Genomic DNA, 27,045 nt, shown 5'->3' with positions numbered 1-27,045 from the left:
AAAGGTCAGCAGATAAAATTTCAGTGTTATTTTATCAGTTATTTTCATGATTTGATTAGAGTCTCAATTGAAAAATAATTCTTATCCAGAAATCATTGTCTCTTGATAATCACTAGGGATGATCTTCTGGTTTTATTTAGATCAATTTGAAGTTTGGTATCAGAAAACCAGAAGCCCGGACAGGCACTGAGACTGACACCTGTACGGCTTGTGCGGGCACCTTGATCCTCGAGTTTGCTGCTCTGAGTCGGTTCACAGGAGCAACGATATTTGAGGTTTGCTTTTCATAGTTTGGTCTCCTGGGTGTTGGGCATAAATAACTACTTTATAGCTTCTCTTCATTGATCAAGTATTAAGAGAATCAATTGGATTTCTGTTATCTTAGTGAACATTTTGTCTAAATTTCAGCACATAGTTTTTAATTGTCAAAAGCATAGTATATTAAGTACAACTTTGCATTTTGTTCACAAAGTGTAACTTTTTAGTTTTATCCTTAGAAAATGCCATAGCTGTATTACTTACATGAAATTTGATGTCACAGATGTCTTATATGAAATACTGTGTCGCTTTGTTTTATTGTTAGACTTCTGTGTGGTCTATTGCATTTCTGAAAACTTCACTAATCTTCTAAAACATAGTGAAATTTTTGCACTTCCTTCAGTGAGAGTCTTATCTGTAAGTTTGTTTACTCCAGGGGTAATATCATTCGTTATCCAGAGACTTAATATCCTCCAAATAGTTTGTTGTTAACTATCTATGTCTCACACTTTTTAATTTTAGCTATTTGTTTAACCATGTCATTGGAGTGCAATAGTAACAGTCTATATTCAAACGTATGACTTAGAATTGTTTCAGATTCAGCAAATGGTGCACATAGAATGAGCAGAAATAGGGACTGTATAATACTAGCATTTAGAGACATTGGGGGTGAGTATACATAAAACAGGTTTAATGGTCTTTGTGTGGGTGTATGTTCAAAGTATCTTAAGAATGGGTTAATCTTATTTTGTTTAATTTTTATTCTTTAACTTGCTGGCTAATATTTTTCCTTCATTTAAAAAAAATGTCATTCTTTACATCCTTTCTAATTTAATTTGACCTACAAACTCTGAGGTGCATTTGCACTTGAGGAAAGTGAGGCTCAGAGATGCTTGACTAGTGGGTGAAGGAGTGGAGCCAGAGTTAGAATCCATGACTTTCTGAATTCAAAGCCCGGCCTCTTTCCACTGGGTTATTTTATATTTTAAAACCATGCTTTTTCTTTAACTTGTTGAATGTGATTTATTTTGGAAGAAGCAACCTCATACAGTTGACAAGAGATTCAAACTAATACACGACTGGTAAACTACAGCCGAAGGCCAAATCAAGCCACTGCCTATTTTTCTAAACAAAGTTTTATTGTAACACAGCCAGCTCATTTATTGATTTTTGTCTATGGCTATATTTGTGCTGCAGTGACTGAGTTGAGGAATTGTGACAATGATTGTCTAACCCATAATGCCTAAAATATTGATTGTTTGGCCCCTGTCAGAAAAAGTTTGTTGACCTTTGGTCTGGTATATATGAAGAGATCTGAATTCTCATATCATTAATAGCTGTCCTGTAGTCTGGTTTTAAACTTTGGTTAAATTGTTGATTTCACTGGTCCTGTTTCTTTAGCTTTAAGATAGGAATAGGGAAATGTAATCTTTATGAAATTTTTTCAGATTCTGAAATTACACGGTTAAGTAAAGTTGCAATCTGCTTTGTTTTATAAATTCAGCATAAATAGATTGAATCAAGAATGAAAACTATTTTATACCCTGTTCTTAAATCTGCAGAGTGACAAATTGGTTTAATGATTTCTTTTATAGAAGTACTTCCACAATGCTGAGTAGATTCATGCTCTGAAATTAATTTTAACTTAATTCTTTTGTACATGTTCTTTGCTTTTGTTTTTTTAACGTCTTTTCATCCAAAGCCAAGAATTTAATCAGAAAATTTAATGTCCAAGGGATAAAAATAAATGAAAAAAGAAGAGAAAAATGTTATTATAAAGTTATAATTTTGATACTGTTAAATGAATGCTAGTTGCTTTACTTACTCTTCACTAACGAAGTTGCCTGCTATTTACAATGTAGGATTTGAAGTGCCTGTTCTGTTTCAGAGATGGCATACTAACTTTGAAATTCTCTTTCAGCTTTGTGAATGAGCATATCTAAGGAGATTTTCACTTTGCATTAAAAGATAGAAATTATTTTAATATATGCCAACTGTTTTTATTTTAATAATTCCTGTTTGTAAATGTGGACCTATACTACAAGAGTAGATGGACAAGGATGGTCTCAACGTGAGATCAATGGCACTAAATAGCATTTTTAGAGTCATTCTTTCTAACTAGACTCATTTGGCTGAAAGAGCCAATATTTTTTACTTGTAAGGAAATTAAATGTATAAGTGATCATCTTTGGAATTTTACTTAATCCTAAAAGTATACTATGGGCCCTTGATTTTTGTTTGGCAGAGATATGCAGTTCTTCAAGTATGCTTTTCTTTTTTTATTATAGGAATATGCAAGAAAAGCTCTTGATTTTCTCTGGGAGAAAAGACAGAGAAGTAGTAATTTAGTGGGTGTGACTATAAATATTCATACTGGAGACTGGGTACGAAAAGGTATGTAAGTTGGACTTTTCAAATTAAGCCTTCACATTCTAAAATCGGTTGGGAAATAAAGGATTTTTATTTGTTAAAATAGTCTTTATGACGGTATAAAGCATAATTTCTCACAAGATTGCTAGAATTTTAACAAATGTAGCCAGATTTTCTTCCTTGGTGCCAAATAATAGCACCCTTATTCCAGATGGCTTAATATCCTATTTCATACCTTATAGCATTATAGATGAAACAATAGAACTAATTTCTTTAAGAACCAGAGGAACAGAATACCTTAACCATCTCACATCAAAGTGTGATTAAGTGGAAATCTATATTTAATAGTACTATCACCAATCTTTTTTTTTTCCCTACCACCAGAAATTGTGTATAGCATGGTAACTAAGAGCATAGACCCCGGAGCCATATTTTTGGAATTCAAGTCGTGTGATCTTGGGCAAAATATTTAACCTTTGTGTGCCTCTGTATCTGTGAAAATGAGAATAATAGTACTTCATAGAGTTATTATGATTTTGTTGTGTTGATTTTTGTTTTTTTGTGTTTTTTTATAATTTTTATTGAAGCAAAATTTTTATCGTATAGTTGATTTACAGTGTTGTGTTTCTGCAGTGCAGCAGTCGGTCAGAGTTATTATGATTAAATGAGTTAAAATCTCGGGAAGATCCCCTGGAGCAGGAGTAGCAGCCCACTTCAGTATTCTTGCCTGGTAAATCCCATGGACAGAGGAGCCTGCCGGGCTGCAGGCCATAGGGTCGCAGAGTCGGTCACAGCTGAGTGCAGACACACACACGCAGCACAGGCACTCGGAACAGTGCCTGGCGTGTGTGATGCTTGCTGTGAAGGAAATGCTCACCAATGTGATTTTAATTCCTTTAATCAAAAATTTCACTTTTGGGAATCTAGCCTAAGGAAACAGTATAAAAGGTAGAAAATCATTTGTTCCCAAAGATGTTTATCACGTAAAATTATTTGTGGTGATGGAAAACTTGGAAACAGTCTAAGTGATCATCAGTAAAGAGTAACATCAATGTTTGAGAATTATTTTACATCAGTGTTGGAGTAGTAAGTTATTAAATTGAATTGGATCAAGGGACAAAACATATAACAATGTTTTATGAATAAACAGGATGTAGAATCATATAAAAATATGATCTTTATAAGACAACCCTATAAAACAGGCATAAACAAATGGAAACACACTAGACTATTACTAATGAGATTTGTTTATCTTATTTATACATTTCTCTGTTTCTAAAGGCTTATGTATAAAATAAAAAATAACTGCCCATATTTAAATAAATGAAATTATGTAAATATTAATTTGAACATATTAAAATTATTGCCTCTATTCACTACTGTCTGAAAATTTTCAAAGTGTTATCTAAATGGTCCTTTCCTGAAGCTGATCTGAATCCTGGCTTCAGAATTTTGCAGTTTCTTTTCTTAATTCACTCTTATCATTGGTCCATGCATGGCTCATTCTATTTAATTCATTTTTAATAATATATTAAGTACTCACAGACCGACCATCCATTACAGAAACAGCTAACTTGACAATATACTACTTCTGCTTATGGTCCTGACTCTTCATACCTCTGTAATCCCATACCTCTGTAATCTCATACATCTGCCTCTAACTGAAATACCCATCATTCTGATCTGTATTGGTCAGTCCCTTGCTTTCCTTTTATAAATTTTTATGCATCCATATGTATTCCTTAATGTACATATTTTTATTTTTAACTTATAAAAGGATATCATGTCATATGAGACCTTTTGAGACTTTTCACCTAAAATTATATTACTAAAATTCTTGTACTTTGTTGTATGATGTAGTTCATTCTGTTTTGACTGCTGCATAATACTTTATTGTGTGAATAAACCATGAATTTATAAGCATTTAGGTTGTTTCTAGGATTTTACTCTGGTAAACCCTAGTGCTGTGAGTATTTTTGTGTTTCTTCTGTTGTACATATATAAAAGTTTCTCTTGTCTATATATCTAGGTAGAATTTTTAGATCATAGACTAAGTTAAAGTTCAATGATAGGAGATATATAAGATTGTTTGCTAAAGTTGTTTCCACTTTATACCACTTTATACTTTCACCAGCAACATAGAAGAGAGCCTGTGGGTCAGCATCCTCTCTAGCACTTTATATTGTCATACTCAAAGATTTGCCAATCAAATGAGTGTATAGATGTTTTCCCATGGTGACTCGATTTGTATTTGAGCACTGATGATTTGAACACATCTTCATATATATTGGCTATGTGTTTCCTTTTTTTAAAAAATGTGGATATTCTTACATTTTTGTCCATTTTCTACTGAGTTACTTGTTCTTTTAAAGAATTAATATTGATCCTTATGATCTGTGTGGTACCTGCTGCTGCTAAGTCGCTTCAGTCGTGTCCGACTCTGTGCGACCCCATAGACGGCAGCCCACCAGGCTCCCGCATCCCTGGGATTCTCCAGGCAAGAACACTGGAGCGGGTTGCCATTTCCTTCTCCAATGCAGGAAAGTGAAAAGTGAAAGTGAAGTCGTTCAGTCGTGTTTGACTCTTCGCGACCCTATGGACTGCAGCCTACCAGGCTCCTCCGTCTATGGGATTTTCCAGGCAAGAGGACTGGAGTGGGCTGCCATTGCCTTCTCCGGTGTGGTACCTATCCTTTGAAATTTATTAAGGTTTTCTTTTGGCCTAGAACATGGTCAGCTTTCACTTGTGCTTAAGAAAAAAATGTGTATTTTCTAATTGTTGGATATAGAGTTCTATATGTGTCAATTTCTCAGTGAATAATGTTGTGCAGTTCCTTGCTAATTTTTTTTTGCTTGGTGTATTAAGGAAGGTTGATAAAATTTCTGACAATGATTGTGCACCTATTAGTATCTCTCTGTAGTTGTATTTTCACTTTATATATTTTGTTGGCTGCGTTAATTTAAAATTGCTATCTCTTCAGAGTTGAATGTGTCATCATTATGTAGTGATCATATTTAATAATACTCTGTTAAAGTCTGTTTAGTCTGTTAGTAATACAGCTAAGTCAGCTTTATTTTGCTTAGTATTTCCTTGATGGGTCTTCTTCTGCTCTTTTACTTTCAACCTTTGCAGATGCTCATGCTATTTCCTGTAAAATTTATAGATTTAAAAAATCCTTTTGTCAGTCTTTGTCTTTTAATTAGTGACTTTAGTTTATATTTATTGGCATTTTTAATATATTTGATTTATTTATACTATCTTAATTATTATTTCAGTGTGTCTCACCTTTTTTGTTTCCTTTTAATCCTTTTGTTTTTAATTGAAACCTATATTTACCTTCTAGTGAGACAGGAGCTTCAGCCTGCTCTGCCATTTTCTCCCCCTGTTCCAAACTTCATCCACTGTTAGTATCCTATAGATATTTAGTTCTTTTTAGTTATGAACGTTTTCTCTTTTTTCTTTTGATCTTAGTGCTGTCCCTCCTCCCTCTTTCATTAAAAGTATTCAGTTCTAAAGAGGTATTTTGTCACCTGTACTTTGTATATTTCTTGCAATATCTCTTAGTTTTGCCTTTCTTCTTGTATAAATATTTATCCCAACCGATTTTCAGTAGCTTTTAATAGCTTCTGAGGCCGTAGATGCCCAACAATAATTTTATTATGCTTTCATATTTGAGAAAGTTTGGCTGTAAATAATCTTCTGTTCAAGTTCTTTCTTTTCAAATCTTTGAAAATACAACTCTGTTGTCTTCTTGTTGTTTAGTCGCTAAGTCTTGTCCAGCTCTTTTTCAACCCCCTGGACTGTAGCCTACCAGGCTGCTCTGTCCGTAGGATTTCCCAGGCAAGAATACTGGAGTGGGTTGCCATTTCCTTCTCCAGTGGATTTTCTTGACCTAGGGATCAAATGCGTGCCTCCTGCATTGGCAAGCGGGTTCCCTGAGCCACCAGGGAAGCCATTGTCTTGTTAAATTTCTTTTTAAAAACCTGCTATTCTGATTTTTATGTTCTTATTTGTGATCTGCTTTTTCTTCAGAAAATTAAGAATATCAAAGCAGAGAAGTTTCTGAAAATGTAACAATAATTTTAGGTGTTGAATTTTATTTCTCCTTTTGGTATTCTGTGGGCCCTTTCAATTTAAAATCTGTGTTTTTCATTGCTGAAAGTTGATTTTTTTTTTTAAGATACTTTATCTCTTTCATTTTTATCTCTTTTTGCAATTCCTGCTATTACATGTAGTCTTCTGGGTTTGCTGATTTGTTCCTCAGCTATATCTTAGATGCTGTGTATCCTATCCATTATGGAATTTTCTTATGTTTTTATTCCATAATTTCTTCTCGGTTAAAAATTTCTTCTTTTGTATTGCTAATCTCTTTCTTGTCTCTTTAGTGTGTTTATTAGACTAATTTTAAATCTTGGTTTGCCTGTTGTAATATTTTATACGTCAAATAAACTCTTAGTCCAGTACTTTATTATTTTTAAAAAGTCATGCATCTGAAATGTTTTTATTCTATAAGTTCATGTTGACTTGTCACCTACTTTGTGGGAAAGATTCCAATTCCTATCAGCACCAGTTATCATAGGGATGGATTCTAAGAAGTTTTTAAAAATACCAGTGCCTAGACTCCTAGAGATGATGATTTGATTGGCCTGGAGTATACCCTGGATATAGGGATTTCTTTTTTGTTGTTGTTGTTGTTGTTTTGTTTTTTGTTTTTTTTTATTTCTAAGATTATAATTGTAATTATAGCTTAGATTGTCATTCATTAGCTTTAAGAGTTTGAAGGAGAAAAGGTTGGGAAGAGAGTATCTAAAATTAGTTCCCATCTCTTTTTGATTTCAGTTCCTTACATAGGACTTCTGTGCTGCTCTGATTTTATTCCTGAGGCTGCCTAGAATGTATGTCTGAGCTGTAGCAGGGGTGGGAGGAGACGTGGTTATCTTAAGGCAGTGGTAGGAGAGAAGCCAGAGCAAAATTCCAGCAGGTTTTCTGCTGTTTGATCCTTCTATAGCTATGCTTGGCTGCCTTCTGCTCCAGAACTAAATCCCTCTCCTCCCCATCCCCCACCAAGTTCATAGAGTTTTCTTGTTATTTTCCTTTGGTCTTCTGTGATGATCTTGGAGGAAAAAGCCAGCCGTTACGCTAGCTTCAGCAGTGGCACTGTCACACCTCTGAACAGCAGCAGTGTTGTTCTCATATCTGTTATAACTGGAGATTGATGGCTAACCGATAGAGGATCCAGTAATTACATAGTAATTGCATAATAATGACCTCTAGTGCTTCCTCTTTGAAGTTCCTCTTTAGAAAATCAGCTTTAAAAAAATTCTTAAAACTAGGATCTCTGGCTTTTAAATAAGACTTCTGTAGCCAATTTTACAAAGCAAGAATTTTTTAAACATATAAACTATTATAAGTAAAGGAACCTATTGGTCATATAGTAGGGTTAATGTTTCTATAAATGTATAATTTTTACTTTTGACAGTTTCATATTTAGACTAATTTTTCATTCTTAGTGTGTTAGTACCTTATACTCTGTAAAGAATTTTTAAGACTTGTTTAATGAAAAATCACATTTATATGTCTTTTCCATAGATAGTGGAGTTGGAGCAGGGATTGATTCGTATTATGAATATCTATTGAAAGCCTATGTCTTGCTTGGAGATGACAGCTTTCTGGAAAGATTTAATACAGTAAGTTGTTCCAATTTTGTATTAATTTTACAGCCAATTTATAATTTGCCAGATTTTGATCGAAATTCAGTCATGTGAGTGATATTTTGAAAAATTATTTAAAAATATATAGTAGTTTTTTGATCAGTATTCTCTGATGTTGGACAGGGGCAGGGTAAAAAGCTACGTACATTTCAAAAACTAGTTTGCAAAGTAGTTTTTATTTTCTTCTATCAGAAGTTTTCAAGATTTTCCAGTAAGTAAGAAAATATGTAGATACGAGTTTTACCTAATCTTTTATACAAGGAAGAGAATCTATTGAAATTAGTTACTAGTTAGCCTTCTCCTTTGTATTCTAATTCTTTTTGGAATAGTTAGGAAGTTTGATTTGGTCCTTGACCACACCAAGTATCGGGGCTTTAGAGACTTGAACAAACCAGGGAGTATTTGTTTCAAAAGCAGGTCTGTACATCCTTAAGTCTGGATCAGACTCATAGGCATATTTTTAGGAGTGGAGGAGGAGATTATTGAACCTAATTGGATTGCCTTTGTCTGTAATTAAATCAAACTGAAATTAATTAGAATAAATGCATCAACTGTGTCACCACATTCTTTTCAAAATAATTTACCATTTCTTTGCCCTCTCATGAGTTTACTCACGTTATTGTGGCATAGTGCAATATAGTGGTTGAAAGTATGGGAGCTGTCCTGTCTGGGTTTAAATCCTGGTTATACCACTGGTTTTGTGATTTTGGGCAAGTAACTTAGATATTTTCTTCTATTCCTTATCCACAGAATGAGAATTATTTATTAGTAGAAGTCCTAATAAGTCATCAGTTGAATACTTTTAGAAACACTATTACATATATCATTTATTAGATTATAACAAGATTTTCTTGAGGTACATGGGGACAGATACTATTTTTTTTTTTGGTTTGTTATCATTCATTGACTCTGACAGCTCAACCTATTGTGATCAACGCTGAGAAATGTCTCGGAGAAGATGAAAGAAGGGGAGAAAAAATTTTTAAGACCATAAAAGACAGAGGTAGTGAACCATAAGAGTGACAGCATGATGAGATGCATTAGTTTAGGTAACAATTCCTTAGTAAATTTATTCATATGTAAATTCAGGTTTCATTTCTTCACAGTGCTATTTAATGATAGGCTGTATTTAGAACAGTACATCTTTTCTCATCGACTTTCATGAACACATATTGTGACCTTTTTTAGCACTATGATGCCATAATGAGGTACATAAGCCAGCCACCTCTTCTCCTTGATGTTCATATCCACAAGCCAATGCTGAATGCTCGGACTTGGATGGATGCTTTGCTTGCCTTTTTTCCAGGTTTGCAGGTAAAAAAAAAAACAAAAAAACACAAAACCTCATAATTCTCTTAATACTGAAGTAGAATGATTACGTGTATTTGTGATCTCCAAAATTGAATTATCAAAACAGAGTCACACTCAAATTTGTGTTAACCTGGATTTTTCTGTGTATATAATGATTGCAAATAACATCAACTCATGCTTTACTAGGTTATTTTGTTGTTATTGTTTTTAGGTCTTAAAGGGAGATATTAGACCTGCTATTGAAACTCATGAAATGTTATATCAGGTGATTAAAAAACACAATTTTCTACCAGAGGTAAGCAGATCATCTTTAGAATTCTACTTCAATCTATAGATTAATAATTTAAAGGTAGAAAATGTCATCTTCAAGATTGGTTCTTCTTTATTTTTCCTGGTTAAATAGTTTATTCAATTAACATATTTTGGGTTTACACAGTATATGTTTTTCCTTTTCCTTATGTATTAAGAGAAGTCTAGTTTAGGATAATGCTGACAGTTTATTAATTTAATATTAAAAAATATTCCAGATTGGTATTTCTCAACCTTTTCTAATCCATACCATTGCATGTTGTCTCATTCTAGCTTTGACACATACCTGCCAGCTAGGGAGACTTTTGTACTTTTCAGTTTCTAAAGTGTATTTTATGAAAACTACATACATTGAATATGCTTTGCTGATCACATGTGCTCCCTGGATATTTGGAAATGTTAGCTCTTCATGCTGTTTAAAAATTATGCTCCCTGGTTTTTGTATGTTAGTAATAAATATTCTTGCTAGCTTGATACTGCCATGCCTTTTGGCTTTCCAGAAATGTACCATAAAAATTTTCCAAATTTGTATATGACCGTACTCTTTGTGAGATATCTACGCATCTCACCAATACACAAGGCTTCCTGAAGTATTTGTTTCAAGCCACAGAGGGTTTGAGATCCTTATTTAAAAAAAAGAAAAAGCGCATATGCTAAAATAGAAATAGGAGGGTGAGGGACTTAATAATTACGAGAAAAAAGTGGCAATAAGGAAAAAAGAAAGAAAACAATGATGTAGGCCATCAGGACGTGTAGTGGCATTACTGAGTCATAATTTTTCCTAAGCTTCCTAATAGCCAAAATGATCATTTAAAGAAGCAAGCCCATTTAATTGATAAAAATAACAGCCTCACAAAAGTGAATTGTGATTTTAAGCAATGAAATTTTCATTTCATAGATTGTTATCAATATTTTAACTATTTTTACTTGTCTGTGATCTAATTTACATATTACAGAGCTATTTTTTTAAATCCCACTTTTATGAATATTTGTATGTTTTATCTAGGCATTTACCACAGATTTCAGGGTACATTGGGCTCAACATCCTTTAAGGCCAGAATTTGCAGAAAGTACCTACTTCTTGTATAAAGTAAGCTAATTTAACTCTTTTTTGCTATTTAGCCTTCATTCTCTGTTGGATAACTCACTATCTTATCATAATTAATATTGGGTTTTCAAAGTCCTTGTTTAATGTTATAATGGTTGGATATATCATGATTCTTATTCATCTAATTCACAGAGTATTGAAAGATGCAAGAATTGACAGCTAAGCTTTATGCCTTTTCAAAACATTTGTTAAGCATTGCATTAAAGAGAAATTTTATATTCTAGAGCTGCTTTCTAAAGCATGTCTCTTGCCTTTTTTCAGTCAGGCATCCCTTCTGGGCATTAGAAATTTCATTTAAAGCCTAAGATGTACAGTTGTGCTGCTTTCCAGTTGTGTATTTAAGAAATTCATAAAGCAGATTCATGGCTTATTTGCAGAACTAGGTTCCATGTAACATGTGTTCCAGTGCCTGATACAATGCCTGGCACCCTGTAGGTGCTCAATAAATATTTGATAAATGAATGGCTTTATGGTACTATATAAGCTATGTATATGTATACATATATTCTCCTTTTTAATAGGCTACAGGAGATCCTTACTACCTTGAAGTAGGGAAAACACTTATTGAAAATTTAAATAAATATGCTAGAGTGCCTTGCGGATTTGCTGCCATGAAGGATGTTCGTACTGGAAGTCATGAGGACAGGTAAAACAATTCCTAACCTCCACTTTCCTCAGGGTAACTCTGAAACAACACAAAATACGATTCTTAGTCAGCTTTCAGATATGCTAAATGCTTTTACAAGGGTATTTGAAGATGTAAATCTTAGTTCATTGTGCTTTTTTTTTTTAATTGTTTGAAAGTTTGTATTTTTGCCATAGTGACTGGCATATAGTAAGTGCTCAAATGATTTTTAAATAGATGAATAAATGATTGTTAAACATCAGAAGCTTGGTCTTTGGAGTATTAGGAAAGTTGGAATTTTCTTCTTTGTTAGTAGTTTTTTCTGCTATGTAAAATGTTAGAAATCATCAAGGTGATGATAAATGATCTGGATAATGATTCCTGTTCAGTCAAAAGCAGTGTGGTGGTTACTGTATATATTCTTATTCTGTTATTGATTTGGAGGGCTATGGAGGATTGTTGGCAGGTTATATTTTATTGGATACTGGATAGATGTAGATGACATGGAGCATTCAAGATACAAAAAGCATGCTTTGGTTAATGTGAAAGTCAGTAAAATTCCAGTTGTTCCAGGATCATTCGATTTGGTTGTTTTAACTGTTCAGAACATAGCAACACATGTCTAAATGAACATTAAAATTTGTTCATTTGGTTAGCAAATGTTCATTCCACAAATATTTACTAAAATGTCTTATGTGCCAGAGTTATACTAGTTTTTGAAGATTACAGATATAAAGACATGTCCTTTCTATCTTTGAATCACTGGGGTAGGCAGATAAACAGGCTTTAAAGTATTGTATTCGTGCTATGGATCATATTAAAGGGATGTGAAATGCAGAGTGGGTTGTGATATTCACTTAAAGGTTTCTAGAGCACCTTGTGTCCTGAAGGATCAGGACTAGAAAAACGAAAGTGGTAAAAGGAGTTTCCAGCAGAGGAACTAGGGACAGGGGAAACATAACACTCACAGAGCTGTCCCTCAGTCCCTCTCTCAGAGTATTCAGGTAATAGTTGATTAGACTTGAGATCTTCTTCCTTGACTACAACTGATAAGAAATGGATAGGTTTCTGGAAGCAGGCATACAGAAAACAGCAAGAAATGAAAGCAGATGGCTCGTGTATTTATCTGTAACATTTATTGGCTGCTTCCTACATTACACGCACTCTTCTAATTAAACACTTTCTATGTTTAATTCCTTTGATCCTTACAACAGCCCTCTGAAGTATAATTTCTGTTATGATCTTCATTTTACAGATGAAGAAACCAGGGCACAGAGAGATTAGGGAACTTGTCCAAGGTCGCAGAATTAGTTAGATTAATTCTAATCAAGGCAGATAGGCTTTTGACTATATGCTATGCTGGCAACTCATTGAAGGAACAGTAATTAACTGCCTACTGTATACCAGATGCTACTCTTAGGTAAGAGGATGAAAAGATCAATTAGAATTAGTCCCTGCCCTCCTGTGACTTGTAGTAAGTGAGGAAGGTGGGTATAAAAGAATCACAAGTCACTCAGTTGTGTCCAGCTTTATGTGAACCTATGTAGCCTACCAGGCTCCTTTCCATAGGGTTTCACAGGCAACAATACTGAAGTGGGTTGCCATTTCCTCCTCCAGGGAATCTTCCTGGCCCAAAGATCAAACCCACATCTTCTGCAAGTCTCCTGTGTTGCAGGCAGATTCCTTACTGTTGAGCCCCAGGAAGCCTGATGTGTGTTAGAGTAGAAAGAAAAGTAGCAGGTGGAGGAATTACAGAGGGGAAAACCTGATTTACTATGCCTGGAGAGTTCCATTTTTTTCTGAATTTAGCATCTTTTCTTTCCTCCTGCTGAATATTCCTTACATTACATTTCTGGATCTCTCTGTCCCATTCTGATTGTATTCCAGTCTATAGAGTGTCTCTTAAAATGTCATGTCCAGAAGGAACGGTACTTGAGGTGTGCTTGGCCCCGCAGCACCATTACCATCTGTGCTCAGCCACAGGGTGGCGCATTTTCTGAGGAGCTGATGGGCTTGCTCCCTCTGTCCACTGTTCCTTCCGGTAGCATTGTATCTCTTGGATGCATTTGGTCCAACGAAAGGTTGAGAACTACTAATCTTCGTCATGCCATGTTATTAGATGTGCTTTAGATTTTCTCAGCAGCTTTGTTATGTTCAACACACAGTGAACTTGTGACCAGTTGACCTCAGATACTTAACAATGACTTACTGACAAATGGGTGTTCTCTGTTCTGCTCTTAAGCTTTTCTTTTTTTTTTTTGAAGTGTAAACTTGGGACTTAATACTTATTCCAGCAAAATTTCATTTTGTTGGGTTTTGTGTGTGTGTGTATCTAGACCAAAAAGAAGGCTTAAATATCATCTCAGTCATCTAAAAATATATTAGCTAAACAACTGTTTTCAGTGATTTTGGGTTTAGATAAGTATGCTATAAAAATTTCCATCTAATACTCTGCATTTGGTTGCTTATTCCCTTACAGATCTACCTTATTGTCTAGCTCACCTATGTCTTCCCTCCCTGCCCTCCCTCCCAGTTTTCAAAGTAGAAATATCTGCATCTTTTTAATAACGATCACTTAAAGAATTTAAATGACAAAAAAGAATATGAAAATTTTCCTGCAATACTTTCCCTACTTGCCATCCAAGATTATCACTGTTGGCAGTATTATAAACAGTCTTCCAGACAATTTTAATGGCTGTGTGTTTGCATTTATGTATATAGTTACGGTTTTTAAGTACAAAATAGATTATGTGATACAATATTCAAACTCGCTAGCTTTACCTAACTCATACTGCAGTGATCTTATCATGTCTATTCTTTCTTTTCTGAGTGTTTACATATCATCTGTTCCATAATCATCTGTGGAATTTGCCAAAAATCAACATCTTGCCATATATACACTATCATGTGTAAAATAGATAGTGGGAAGTTGCTAAATAACCTAGGGAGCCTAGCCCTGTGCTCTGTGATGACCTAGAGGGGTGAGATGGGGGGTGGGGATGGAAAGGAGATATATATATATATATATATATATATATATATATATATATATGTAGTTATGACTGATTCACATTGTTTTATGGCAGAAACCAACACAAAATTGTAATTTCCCACCAATTAAAAAATAAATAAAAATTTAAAAAATCAACATCTTGCACATTAGTTTACAGTTCTCAAACTAGCATTTGCTCATGATAGTAACTATCAGCCCTCCAGAAAAACTTAAATTACCATAAGTGTATTGCAGGTTGACAGGAAAGTATTTTATCTTTTCTATAATGATTAACATCCAAAATGTTCAAAAAAGTTTTGAAACATTATAGGTGAGTTCTAAAATAAAAGATCATTTATGTATGGGAAAAATAATGATAGTTCTATTTTTGAGCTCATGTGCATGCCAAGTGCTATGCTAAGTAGTTGACATTATAGAATCTCATGTAGTTTTTGCACCACTATAAGCATATATTATGTCCTTTCAGAATAAACTGGAGCTCATGGTCCATATGTAGTATCCCCTTGGTGTCATAGCTAGCCTTTAGAAGGTGTTTTCTATTCCGAAAGCCTCAAATCCTCACCACTCTGTCCAGCTTCCTATCCATTTCATTCTTTTGTAATGCTGTTTAAACTTGCATTTGAAAACATTTATTGAGTGCCTACTGTATGCCAGGAATTGTGCTTGCCCAGATTTATGAAACTGTGAAGCCTGTCTAGTAACTGCTAAAAGCTCAAATGCTTTGGAATGTAGCACATTTACTTAAATTCCTTGTTACTGTAACTCCATATAACTATGCTCTTTTTCTACCACTTTTTACTAAAGCTTTTCTTTAAAATGTTTATTAAAACATTATAACATTAAATCATTTGTAAAGTCAAATGTTTTTAATTTCCTTTATTCATATTCCCTTCTTGAGAACTATTTTGGTATTTATAAAGTTATGATCATTGTCCATATGATTTTGTGTTGTACTTTTTTCATGTAACTTTTCATAAATGATTACTTTTAAAGCCTTCTTGTTTATCACTTAAATGGCTGTGTAATGAGCTGCATCAAAATTGCATTACTTTATCCAGTTCAATGAATGTTAATGGAAGATTCCTATAAGGTTCTCAGTAGTAAAGTTCATCTGCATTACCTCCCTGATGTTGGTTCTCTGTAGAAGAAATGCCAAACTCTTTTCTCAGAAGAACCATAGGAAAATATTGTCTGCATTATTTACAAGATTTAGTGTACTTGTGTGGTAGGCAGCCCCTGGTCTTTTTTACTTCCTTGGAATATGCTTGGAGTCAAGGCCGTTACCACTGGGGAGTAGATACGTTCTGTAGTTCTTTGGATGTCTGTACTGGTGTAGACACGCTTATTGACCTTGATTCTGCAGCTTTCAGATAGCTGGCATTTGGATATTTTTACGTACTTAGATTTGCCTGTAACCTTTTATTTTAGAATGGATTCCTTCTTCTTGGCGGAAATGTTTAAATATCTTTACCTGTTATTCGCGGATAAAGAAGACATTATTTTTGACATAGAAGATTACATTTTTACAACAGAAGCTCATCTGTTACCTCTTTGGCTCTCCACTACAAATCAAAGAGTCTCTAAGAAGAACACAGTAGGTTACGTTTTTGAATTAAATATCTTGTTCTTTTTTATTCCTATCTGTCTGTTTTGTTTTTCTAAGTGAAAGTAATCCATGACTACAATTCAATAAATAAAGTGTGGTTGAAGAATACCTTTGACGTTTTCTTATATTGCGTCCTGTGTATACTTACATTCCACTTAATATTTCCTTTGCACAAACTATAGTATTAAGTAAAATAATTATTTGTACTTACATAACATTTTTTTTCTCTTTTTAGACTTCAGAATATACAGAACTGGATGACAGTAACTTTGACTGGACTTGTCCAAACACTCAGATCCTCTTCCCTAACGATCCACTATATGCCCAGAGCATCCGTGAACCCTTGAAAAATGTGGTGGACAAGAGCTGTCCTAGAGGCATCATCAGAGTGTAAGATGTCTTATTTTATATTTATTAGTACCAAAATTAATTCTTAGTAAATAATAGAGAATGTAAGGAGTAGCCAAGAATACATTCACTTAGAACCAAAATATTGAGAAGGTATGTATGTTAATGGATTAAAATTAAAATTATTGGTGAATAAAGTTAGATAGCAAAGTTTATTCAGCAGTATTATCTTTATTATTATGGAAATTTCTGTATATATTTTGATTAATGAACCAAGTAGTTTTGGCAGCATGTAATAGTTTGTAACTTCCAGAGCACATTTTTACACAGGATAGTTTCATCAAATATTTCCACATCTGGTTTATGTAGAAAATACTTTTCCTTTTATCTGTAGTTTCTGTATAAGAAAAATAGCAGTCTTTTGATTTGATTTTTTGATGAGATACTTATTCTTGGTTGCTGAATAAAAATTTTTACCTTAATGAGTTCATTTTTGTCTAAATAGTTAATTAGAAAAGCTATCACTAGAAAATTAAAAGAAAATTTAAGTGAATGTTATTCAGTGATATAATCATTGTTCTGCTTTTCAAATATTGAGAGAAATGTCTGGATTTTTTTTGAGGGACAAATAAATAGTAATAAATTCCCAAGCCAAGCTGTTCTGTACCTTCAGATAGTTATAATGCTGTTAATACTGCCTTACAGATAATATACAAGCTTTTGATAACTGTAAAATATATTTGAAAGCTATAACACTTACTAAAAACCTAAGTTGTATGTAGGTAAATAACAGTTTCTATTTCATTTTTCACTAGTTTAAAACTAGCAATTCTGCAAATATCTAACATTATTTTTATTTTGCCTTATGTTTTTTCCCAATTCTGATTTGTAGTTTTTTAAGCCTTGCCTATAATTACTTTTAGCAGAGAGGAGAGTTTGAGGAGTGGAGCTAAACCCCCTCTGAGAGCCAGAGATTTCATGGCCACTAACCCTGAGCATTTAGAAATCTTGAAGAAGATGGGGGTGAGTTTGATTCACCTCAAAGATGGGAGAGTCCAGTTGGTTCAACATGCAATCCAAGTAAGACATTGCTGCACTAATTAGCTATGGTCTCTATCCTGTTTGGTCTCATTAGCTTTAATAATATAGTGGCACCAGGCTTTTTAAAAACCTCAAATGTGTGGTTTAAAGTAAGAGGATCAGAATTTTAGTACTTGGAAGTATCTTGGAACGCCATCTTAATTCAACCTGATTTATAGTATAGATCAGTTAAATCACAAATAGGTTGCTGGTTTGCCTGTGTTGATAAGGTCAAACACCGACTCAAATCTAAGTTTTCTGTTTCTCATTCTCTTGTCTTTCCACTATTTAGGACATAGTCTTAAAAGCTAATAATTAATTTCAATATTTATATCTCTATTTTACACTGCTTTAGTTTCCAAGGAGTAGTAAATATTTCATTCATTAATCAAAATTTGCATTTATTTACCTATGCCTAGGCAATATAACATGTATCTTTGGGAAATTTTTATAGATTTTTTGATTTTAAAGTTTTCATAACCTGAGATCTTTAAATTTAAAGATCTTTAAACCTTATTCCTACCTTAATTCTGAGAGAAGTACAATTTGAGAAATAATTTCAACGAAGTAGAATCATATTCAGATATCCCTTAATCTCTAATTCAGCCTTCTCACTACCTCATCTTCCCCTTGGGTTTCTGTCTCATCTCTATTCTTGCCATATCCGTCCTTCCTTAAAGAATCTTCTGTCTGCTTCCTTATGTTTCACTCGTCCCAGCAGGGGGAATGACGTCTCTAATGACACTGCTTTCACTTGGGTCACCAGTGACATAGTTGCCAGCTAGTGGCCCCTTCATCCTCATATGATTGAGCTTTTTTGTAACCATTGACTGGCCTCTTTTTAGAACATACCCCTTTCTTGTCTTCCAGGGCATCCCAACATCTTTGCAAATACAGTATTTTGTAGATTCCTTTGCAACTCTGCTTTCTTGGCACAGCCACTCAGTGTAGGCACTGTCAAAGAATCTGCACCATATTTTTTTTCTTTCTGTGCTCTTCTTCAATAGCATCATCTATTTCTACACGCTCCACCATCATCTTTGTACTTGTGATTTCTTAGATTATGTGTATGCGTGCATGCTCAGTCATGTCCAACTCTTTGCAACCCCGTGGACTGTAGCCCACCAGGCTCCTCTGTCCGTGGGATTTCTCAGGCACGAATACTGGAGTGGGCTGCTACTTCTTTCTCCAGTGGGTCATCTGTATGTAATCCTGATTGTGAACTTTACTTCTTTTTTTTTTAAGCAATAATCGCGCCTCGGATAAACCTCATTGGCTACGATACTGCCTCTGCGCAAAGCTGAACTTTACTTCTTAAACCCAGCTTTAATCTACTTCTCATACATTTTTGCATCTCAGATCTCAGTCTGTCCAAACCTGAATTAATTCTCTCTCCCTGCTTCCACCACAGTCTGTCTCTCTCTTCATTTTTGTTCCCTATCTTAGTCAGCCCTGACATTATTCTCTAAGTCACCAAAACTAGAAATCTCAGGATAGGCTTGAATTTCTGTCTGCCAGCTCCTCTCTGTTCTCCTCTATCTCCTATCAAGTTTCATTGACTTTATCTGTAAAGTGTTAGAAATTCATCTTTTTCCTACTATAGTCAGGTACTCTTCAACTTTTCCTCTGTTAAGATACAATTTGAGTCATTCCAAATACTTCCAGATACACACTGACAAAATCAATCATTCATTCCCTTGTCTATGTTCCTAGTTTACTTTCCCTCTTGAGAAATTTTATTGTAGCTAATTTTACGTCTCTTCTCTAGATACACACTTTTTAAAGTAAAAGACTATGTCTCCAGTGCCTAGTCAAGGTCTAGGATGTAATAGGTGACTGATACTTGTGCCTTGAATATAATCCGGTTGTTGGTTCGTAATTTCAAAGAAGGGGAGTATAGGTCAGGTATGAGGTTTATTTCTTAAAAGGGCAACCAGGGGAGAAAACAAGCAAAGTGAGCATTTGAGCCTTTGGTTGGAAGTCCAGTTCTCGATTTGTATCAAAAGTGGTTTATACAACAGTGAAAGAGACATTAATAAAAAGTTCAGATGTTATATTCAGAAAATATTTCCAGAAGCAATATTTATGAGAAGAAATAAGGCCATAAATATTTGGTAGAGACCAAAACTGAAAGGAGAAATTTTGGAATAAATTTGCAGAAGTATTTAAGAAATAAAAAAGTTGAAAGTTTCCAGAAAGGATAAAATTAATCTTGTTTCTTTCCTAGGCTGCTAGTTCGATTGATGCAGAAGATGGATTGAGGTTTATGCAGGAGATGATTGAATTGTCAAGTCAACAACAAAAAGAACAGCAGCTCCCTCCACGAGCTGTACAGATTATTTCCCACCCATTTTTCGGCCGGGTAGTATTAACTGCTGGTCCAGCACAGTTTGGGCCAGACCTGTCTAAACATAAAGAGGTGTGTGCACTTATAATATTGTTGAGGTTGAACTTGGATAGTACTTAAGTGTTGTTAATTTCTTAATCTCTTTTCTATTTTAGTACTTTTAACTTACTTAAAACACCTAAATATTTAGTCTCCTAGATTAAAAGAGATTAAATTTAAAAGCATATCTTGAAAATATTGTCATAATGTATGTTTGCAATATGTCTATAGAATTTTACTTAAAATGTTGTTCAGATACTGTTCTCTTAATTTAAAGCCTTTAGCTTATCTAAAAATGGTTTTCAAGCTTTTAAACTACTGGAACCCTTCTTTGAACAAAAATCTAACTCAGAGGCTTGATGTAGAGAACAGCTAAAGCGAAAGTGCTCTGGACAAGTGGCTGTGAAGAGCGTCAGATGCTGAGGTTCCACTGAGCAAACTTGGAAGGTCACTAAGCTGGTTTACCCTGTTAGTTGAGTTTAACATAGGAAACGGAGCTCACGAGTTCAGCTATCTGACTGACTGGTAGCAAAGCTAGCGAGCTACTAGACCGGAACCCAAGTATTCTGATCATCTAAAACCAGAGTCTTTGAACTCTATTACCACTAATTTAAACTTTTTCTAGTATATACTTTAAAGCTATGTAGGTTTATAATTGATTGACTTGTTCAACAACTCTTACTTTAGGCACTATTTTAGATTTTTACTGTATGTCATGTTTATAAAAACCAGTGAAGGTTCATGCCCTCATGAAGTTTACATTCTAAGAGCGAGAAGGATCTTAAAACATCTTTACAGTCACATCTTTAAAATCAGTTCTCTGGTGGATTTAATTTTTCTAGGAAGAAGAATTGCTTGCAGATTTATGTACACTAAATCCATTTTTTCCCCCTCTTTCAAAAATTTTTCTGGTTACCAGTGATGGTTTAAAAATGGTTCCCAGCTGTTGAAGTATGGGTTTGGGTATATAGTGAGTCTGCCAACAGGCTCCAACTTTACCACTTTCTAACATCGTGACCTTGAGCAAATTATGAAAGCTGAATCTCAGTTCCCCATATGTAAAATGTATATGTTATCTGTATTTAACTCAGAGCCATTATAAAGATCAGGTTTAGTAATTTATGTAAAAATGCTTTTATAAACTGCAAAGTACAGTAGAAATATTGGTTGGGGACTACGATATGCAAAATGTCAAAAGCAAAAATTTATGCTCAATGTGTATTGGATGTGTTATCGTTAGAAAAGAAAGATCTCCTTAAAGCTCTAGATATTGAATTTTAATGACATGGTAGTGATTTGAGAAGACGAATTATTCAAGTAACTTTTTATTTCTGACAGACAAGAGGATTTGTTGCAATCAGTAAACCATACAATGGTTGTTCAGAACTTACTAACCCTGAAGCAGTGATGGGAAAAATTGCTTTGATACAAAGAGGGCAGTGCATGTTTGCAGAAAAGGCACGCAACATACAGAATGCTGGAGCCATTGGTGGCATTGTTATTGGTAAGTAATCCTCCATGTCATTGTATTAATAACTAAAACATAATTTTTAAGGTTTTTCCTTTCATTTTCCAAAATTTTATCAGAGTTTGTCATATTGTTTTTACTTCACTAGCCAGCATATTGGATAGGTAATCCAGTGATTCTGTTAATGATTTGTATATGTCTCATACCTTGTTTGAACATCTAAATCTGAGTTTCTGTATATTAATGCCAATAAATGTACTTGAGTCAGATGTGAAGGTGCAGCAGGAGTGATGGTAAAAACACCTGATATCAATCAGAAAATGTGCCCATGAGATCCAAAACCCCTAGGGGCAAAGAATTATACCTGCCACCTCCAGTGGAAAGTCACTGAAAATAGCCATTCCTCCACATAGATGCAATCTTTGGAGTCAGAACATGGGGGTGCAGTTCCTGGCTCTTCCACAAAATCATGCTGTAACCTTTAGATTGTTTACCTATTTATTTAGTAGAATTTTTTTTAGCTCCAGTGAAAATGGTAATAAACATCTTTTAGGTGGTTGTGAGGTTTGAAGATAATGGAAATAAAATTTCCTAAAATTACTGACATGGGTAAAAATAAAATAGTAGGATTTATTTCATTGAAAAAATATTTACTATTCTTTTTGCTTATCCTATATGGGCACTACAGTGTTGATTTAATGAACGCATGAATTTCATAGTTAAATATTAACATTAGGAGAAGTTCTGCTTAATAACTTAAATTAGTGGTTAGCGAACTATAGCCTGCAAGCCAAGCTTGACTCACTGCTTTTTTTGTAAGTAAAAGTTTTATTAGAACACAGCTTGTCAGTTTGTTTACCTATCTTCTGTAACTGCTTTCAAGAACAGTGCTGGAGCTGAGTGGTGGTAACAGTAACAAAGCCTAAACTAGTCTCCATCTGACCAGTTACAGAGGGTTTGCTGATACCGGACTGAAATCACCTCATCCTTGGTTATTTTCCACTCTGAGATTACTTTTATTAAAGAATTTAATAGCTTCCCACTACTGTTATTTTAGACTTCTTACTGAGTTTTAAAAAATATGAAAAAATAAAGTTGGGAACATATGTGGAGTATTTTAGATTTTCCCCATTTTTTGGTTAAGTCTAATTTTCATGGTATTCTGTACTCTGCAAGGTTTGTCAAATCAAATGCTTTCATTAGTAGCTATTAGTTATAGAATGCTATCTTGAGATCTGTAAGTAAATAATTAAAAGAAATGATCCTTAATTTTAAAAAAAATTAATGTCTAAGTGGAAACTTTCTTATGTTGTAACTCCTTTCCCTGAAGTTATTTTTTTGTTTCTGGTGAAGCATTTTGTTTAGTTTCTAATAGTTTTCGGTTCAGTTCAGTTTGCTCAATTATGTCCGACTCTTTGCAACCCCATGGGCTGCAGCACACCAGGCTTCCCTGTCCTTAACCATTTCCCGGAGCTTGCTCAAATTCATGTCCATCCAGTCGGTGATGCCATCCAACCATCTCATCTTCTGTTGTCTCCTCCTCCTCCTACCTTCAATCTTTCCCAGCATCAGGCTCTTTTCCGATGAGTCAGTTCTTTGCATCTGATGGCCAGAGTATTGGAGTTTGAGCTTCAGCATCAACCCTTTATATGAATAAAATGAAGTCGCTCAGTGGTGTCCGACTGTTTGCAACCCCATGAACGGTAGCCTACCAGGCTCCTCCCTCCATGGGAGTCTCCAGGAAATATGAATATTCAGGACTAATTTTCTTTAGGATTGACTTCTTTGATATCCTTGCTGTCCAAGGAACTCTCAAGAGTTTTCTCCAACACCACAGTTGAAAAGCATCAATTCTTTCTTTATTGTCCAACTCTCACATGACTACTGAAAAAACCAAGTCCCATACATGACTACAGGAAAAACCATAGCTTTGACTATACGGACCTCTGTCAGCAAAGTAATGTCTCTGCTTTTTAATATGTTGTCTAGATTTGTCATAGCTTTCCTTCCAAGGAGCAAGGGTCTTTTAATTTCCTGGCTGCAGTCACCGTCTACAGTGGTTTTCAGTTTAGTTCAGTCGCTCAGTCGTGTCCGACTCTGCAACCCCGTGAACCTCAGCACACCAGGCCTCCCTGTCCATCACCAACTCCCGGAGTTTACGCAAACTCATGTCCATTGAGTCGGTGATGCCATCCAAGCATCTCATCGTCTTTGTCCTCTTCTCCTCCTGCCTTCAATCTTTCCCAACATCAAGATCTTTTCAAATGAGTCAGCTCTTCGCATCAGGTGGCCAAAATATTGGAGTTTCAGCTTCAACATCAGTCATTCCAATGAATACCCAGGACTAATTTCCTTTAGGATGGACTGGTTGGATCTCCTTGTAGTCCAAGGGACTCTCAAGAGTCTTCTCCAACACCACAGTTCAAAAGCATCAATTCTTCAGCGCTCAGCTTTCTTTATAGTCCAACTCTCACATTCATACATGACCACTGGAAAAACCATAGCCTTGATTAGATGGACCTTTGTTGGCAAAGTAATGTCTCTGCTTTTTAATACACTGTCTAGGTTGGTCATGACTTTCCTTCCAAGGAGTAAGCATTTTTTAATTTCATGGCTGCAGTCACCATCTGCGGTAATTTTGGAACCCCCAAAAATAAAGTCAGCCACTGTTTCCACTGTTTCCCCATCTATTTGCCATGAAATGATGGGGCCGGATGCCATGATCTTAGTTTTCTGAATGTTGAGCTTTAAGCCAACCTTTTCAGTCTCCTCTTTCACCTTCATCAAGAGGCTCTTAAGTTCTTCACTCTCTGCCATAAGGGTGGTGTCATCTGCATATCTGAGGTTATTGATATTTTTCCCGGCAATCTTGATTCCTGCTTCATCCAGTCCAGCATTTCTCATGATGCACATATAAATTAAATAAGTAGGGTGACAATATATAGCCTTGACGTACTCCTTTTCCTATTTGGAGCCAGTCTGTTGTTCCACATCCAGTTCTAACTGTTGCTTCCTGACCTGCATACAGGTTTCTCAAGAGGCAGGTCAGGTGGTCTGGTATTCCCATCTCTTTCAGAATTTTCAACAGTTTATTGTGATCCACACAGTCAAAGGCTTTGGCATAGTAAATAAAGCAGAAATAGATGTTTTTCTGGAACTCTCTTGCTTTTTCAGTGATCCAGCGAATGTTGGCAATTTGATCTCTGGTTCTTCTGCCTTTTCTAAAACCAGCTTGAACATCTGAAAGTTCACGGTTCACGTATTGCTAAAGCCTGGCTTGGAGGATTTTGAGCATTACTTTACTAGCATGTGAGATGAGTGCAGTTGTGCAGTAGTTTGAGCATTCTTTGGCATTGCCTTTCTTTGGGATTGGAATGAAAACTGACCTTTTCCAGTCCTGTGGCCACTGCTGAGTTTTCCAATTTGCTGATATATTGAGTCCAACACTTTCACAGCATCATCTTTTAGGACTTGAAATAGCTCAACTGGAATTCCATCACCTCTACTAGCTTTGTTCGTAGTGATATTTCCTAAGGCTCACTTGACTTCACATTCCAGGATGTCTGGCTCTAGGTAAGTGATCACACCATCAAGATTATCTGGGTCATGAGTGGTTTTAATTGTATATCAATGAGCAAATTAGGACTTGGTTGTTTTTTATCCCAAATACCAGAAGTATAGATTATCTTAAAAATCATTTGCCTAGAAGAGACAGTTTATTTAGTGTAAGGGAGGTTTGTTTACTATATGGAAATGGATTATTTTTGTTGAACCCAAGAGTAAGAAATACAACTGAGTACTCTAAGGAATTAGAAGTGGAAACTAAAAATCATCAGGAACCATGATGGCTAGCATTTTTCTTGTCTCTATCTGTGGGTCCTCCTGGACTCTTCTCTGCAGCTCTTTGCTATTCTGCTTCATTCTGCAGTTTCTCACCAGCCTGCTCTCTTTTTACCTAGCAGTTCCAAAATGGCCTTTTCCAAAATTGCAACCTAAGCCATCAGTCTGTGTCACTTAACTGGACTTCTACCCACTGCTAACCGAAAGTCTTTCTTTTTTGAAAGTGTGCCACTTCAAATATCCCAGAGACACTGGGGGTCAGGTAGCCATCCTTCGTCTGGTCAGTTATTGTTGAAGGGGGTGATTCTGCATGGTATTCTCCACCTAGCAGGGCCTGTCCATGCAAGCTGTCTGAGAGGTGACAGACAGGTTCTCCAGGGAGACTGGCATGTGAGATTAGGACTGGACATAACTGACATCTCCAGTAGAGTAGTAATTAGCAGCCCTACTATTATTTTTTAACTAGTGTAAAGTCAGGTTAGTGTTTCATTCAACTTACAGAGGAAAACAACAGTCTAGTCATAATTATTCCTTGTGAAGAGTGTTTTTAAAATATAATGCCATTAGAGGAAATTGTAAATAACAATAAAATTTTCATTATTCTATCATTGTAATTCAGGTCTCTGAATTTTTCCCTTTTTAGGCTTTTTCATAAGCATCTGAAATTTTTATAATCACAATCATAAAACTTTGTACTTTACTTTTTTATGTAATAATAACATTTTGTTTTTCTGTGTGTTCCCTCAGGTAGTTCATTATAATTTACTTACAGTTTACAGTTGTTGACAAGTATAAAGCACTCCAGTAAACTTTTTCAGGCATAGATCATTTCGCTTCTTTTGAATTATTTCCTCAGGATAAATTTCTAGGAGTAGAATTAGCGGGCCCCACAGGTATGAGTGTTTTTGTGGTTCTTAATGCAGGAAATTAATGTCAACAGGTGAAAAACAGTAAAGATTGGTAGCTGGACCTTTCTCATGGAGGAACATTTTGATGTTTGCTTTTATTCATTCTCTGGCTAGATGACAATGAGGGGAGCAGTAGTGATACTGCCCCTCTGTTCCAGATGGCGGGGGATGGAAAGGACACAGATGACATTAAGATCCCCATGCTGTTTCTATTCAGTAAAGAAGGAAGTATCATACTGGATGCCATCCGGGAGTATGAAGAGGTAGAGGTGCTCCTTTCTGACAAAGCAAAAGATCGAGGTAAGGGTGAAAAATCCTTTGTTTTCTGCTTCACATTAATTTTTCTAACTTGACAAAAATGAGTTACAAAATGATTATTTATGATTCACTGGTAAAAGAAGTAAAAATTTTTAGAAGGTGATTTCAAAATATGTTTTTCTTTTGGAAAGTTAGGTAATGAAATGTTTATTTTGCTTTGTTTGCTGATTTAGGATGTCATTAGAATTATACTTTTATATGTAATTTATAATTTTTGCTATGATTCTGCAAGTGATAAAAATACAAGAGATTACATTAAGAGTCATTTTTAACATTCACAGAGTCATTTTAACATCCACCATTCAATTTCACAGATACTATATCCTCTGGGGTTTTTTTTAGAATAAGAAGTAAAAAGATTATATGGAACGGTGTTATATATGATA

At 35.0% G+C, this 27,045-nt stretch overlaps 1 protein-coding gene, 1 long non-coding RNA gene and 1 pseudogene across 3 annotated transcripts in view; 2 read left to right on the top strand and 1 right to left on the bottom strand.

Annotated features, from left to right (window-relative positions):
* Window positions 1–27,045, top strand: part of LOC136168571 (uncharacterized) — a 332,652-nt gene that overhangs the window by 294,696 nt on the left and 10,911 nt on the right. The window lies entirely within an intron of this gene.
* The window catches only part of EDEM3 (ER degradation enhancing alpha-mannosidase like protein 3), a 72,922-nt gene that overhangs the window by 34,966 nt on the left and 10,911 nt on the right, over window positions 1–27,045 (top strand). Inside the window, exons 7-19 of one of the 2 annotated variants that reach the window (XM_065936196.1) lie at window positions 141–275; window positions 2,547–2,652; window positions 8,218–8,315; window positions 9,528–9,653; window positions 9,862–9,945; window positions 10,966–11,049; window positions 11,589–11,713; window positions 16,134–16,299; window positions 16,547–16,701; window positions 17,586–17,739; window positions 19,967–20,158; window positions 21,464–21,629; window positions 26,456–26,641. In XM_065936196.1, the coding sequence (XP_065792268.1) occupies window positions 141–275; window positions 2,547–2,652; window positions 8,218–8,315; window positions 9,528–9,653; window positions 9,862–9,945; window positions 10,966–11,049; window positions 11,589–11,713; window positions 16,134–16,299; window positions 16,547–16,701; window positions 17,586–17,739; window positions 19,967–20,158; window positions 21,464–21,629; window positions 26,456–26,641 (1,777 nt within the window). Of the gene's footprint in view, window positions 1–140; window positions 276–2,546; window positions 2,653–8,217; window positions 8,316–9,527; window positions 9,654–9,861; window positions 9,946–10,965; window positions 11,050–11,588; window positions 11,714–16,133; window positions 16,300–16,546; window positions 16,702–17,582; window positions 17,740–19,966; window positions 20,159–21,463; window positions 21,630–26,455; window positions 26,642–27,045 lie in introns of both variants that reach the window. The other variant, XM_065936195.1, reaches the window with a different exon arrangement.
* LOC136170192 (U4 spliceosomal RNA) lies at window positions 18,972–19,041 on the bottom strand (annotated as a pseudogene).

The sequence above is a fragment of the Muntiacus reevesi genome, chromosome 5 (assembly GCF_963930625.1).
Source record: "Muntiacus reevesi chromosome 5, mMunRee1.1, whole genome shotgun sequence".
NCBI lineage: Eukaryota > Metazoa > Chordata > Mammalia > Artiodactyla > Cervidae > Muntiacus > Muntiacus reevesi.
This window is presented reverse-complemented; position numbering and strand designations above follow the sequence as displayed.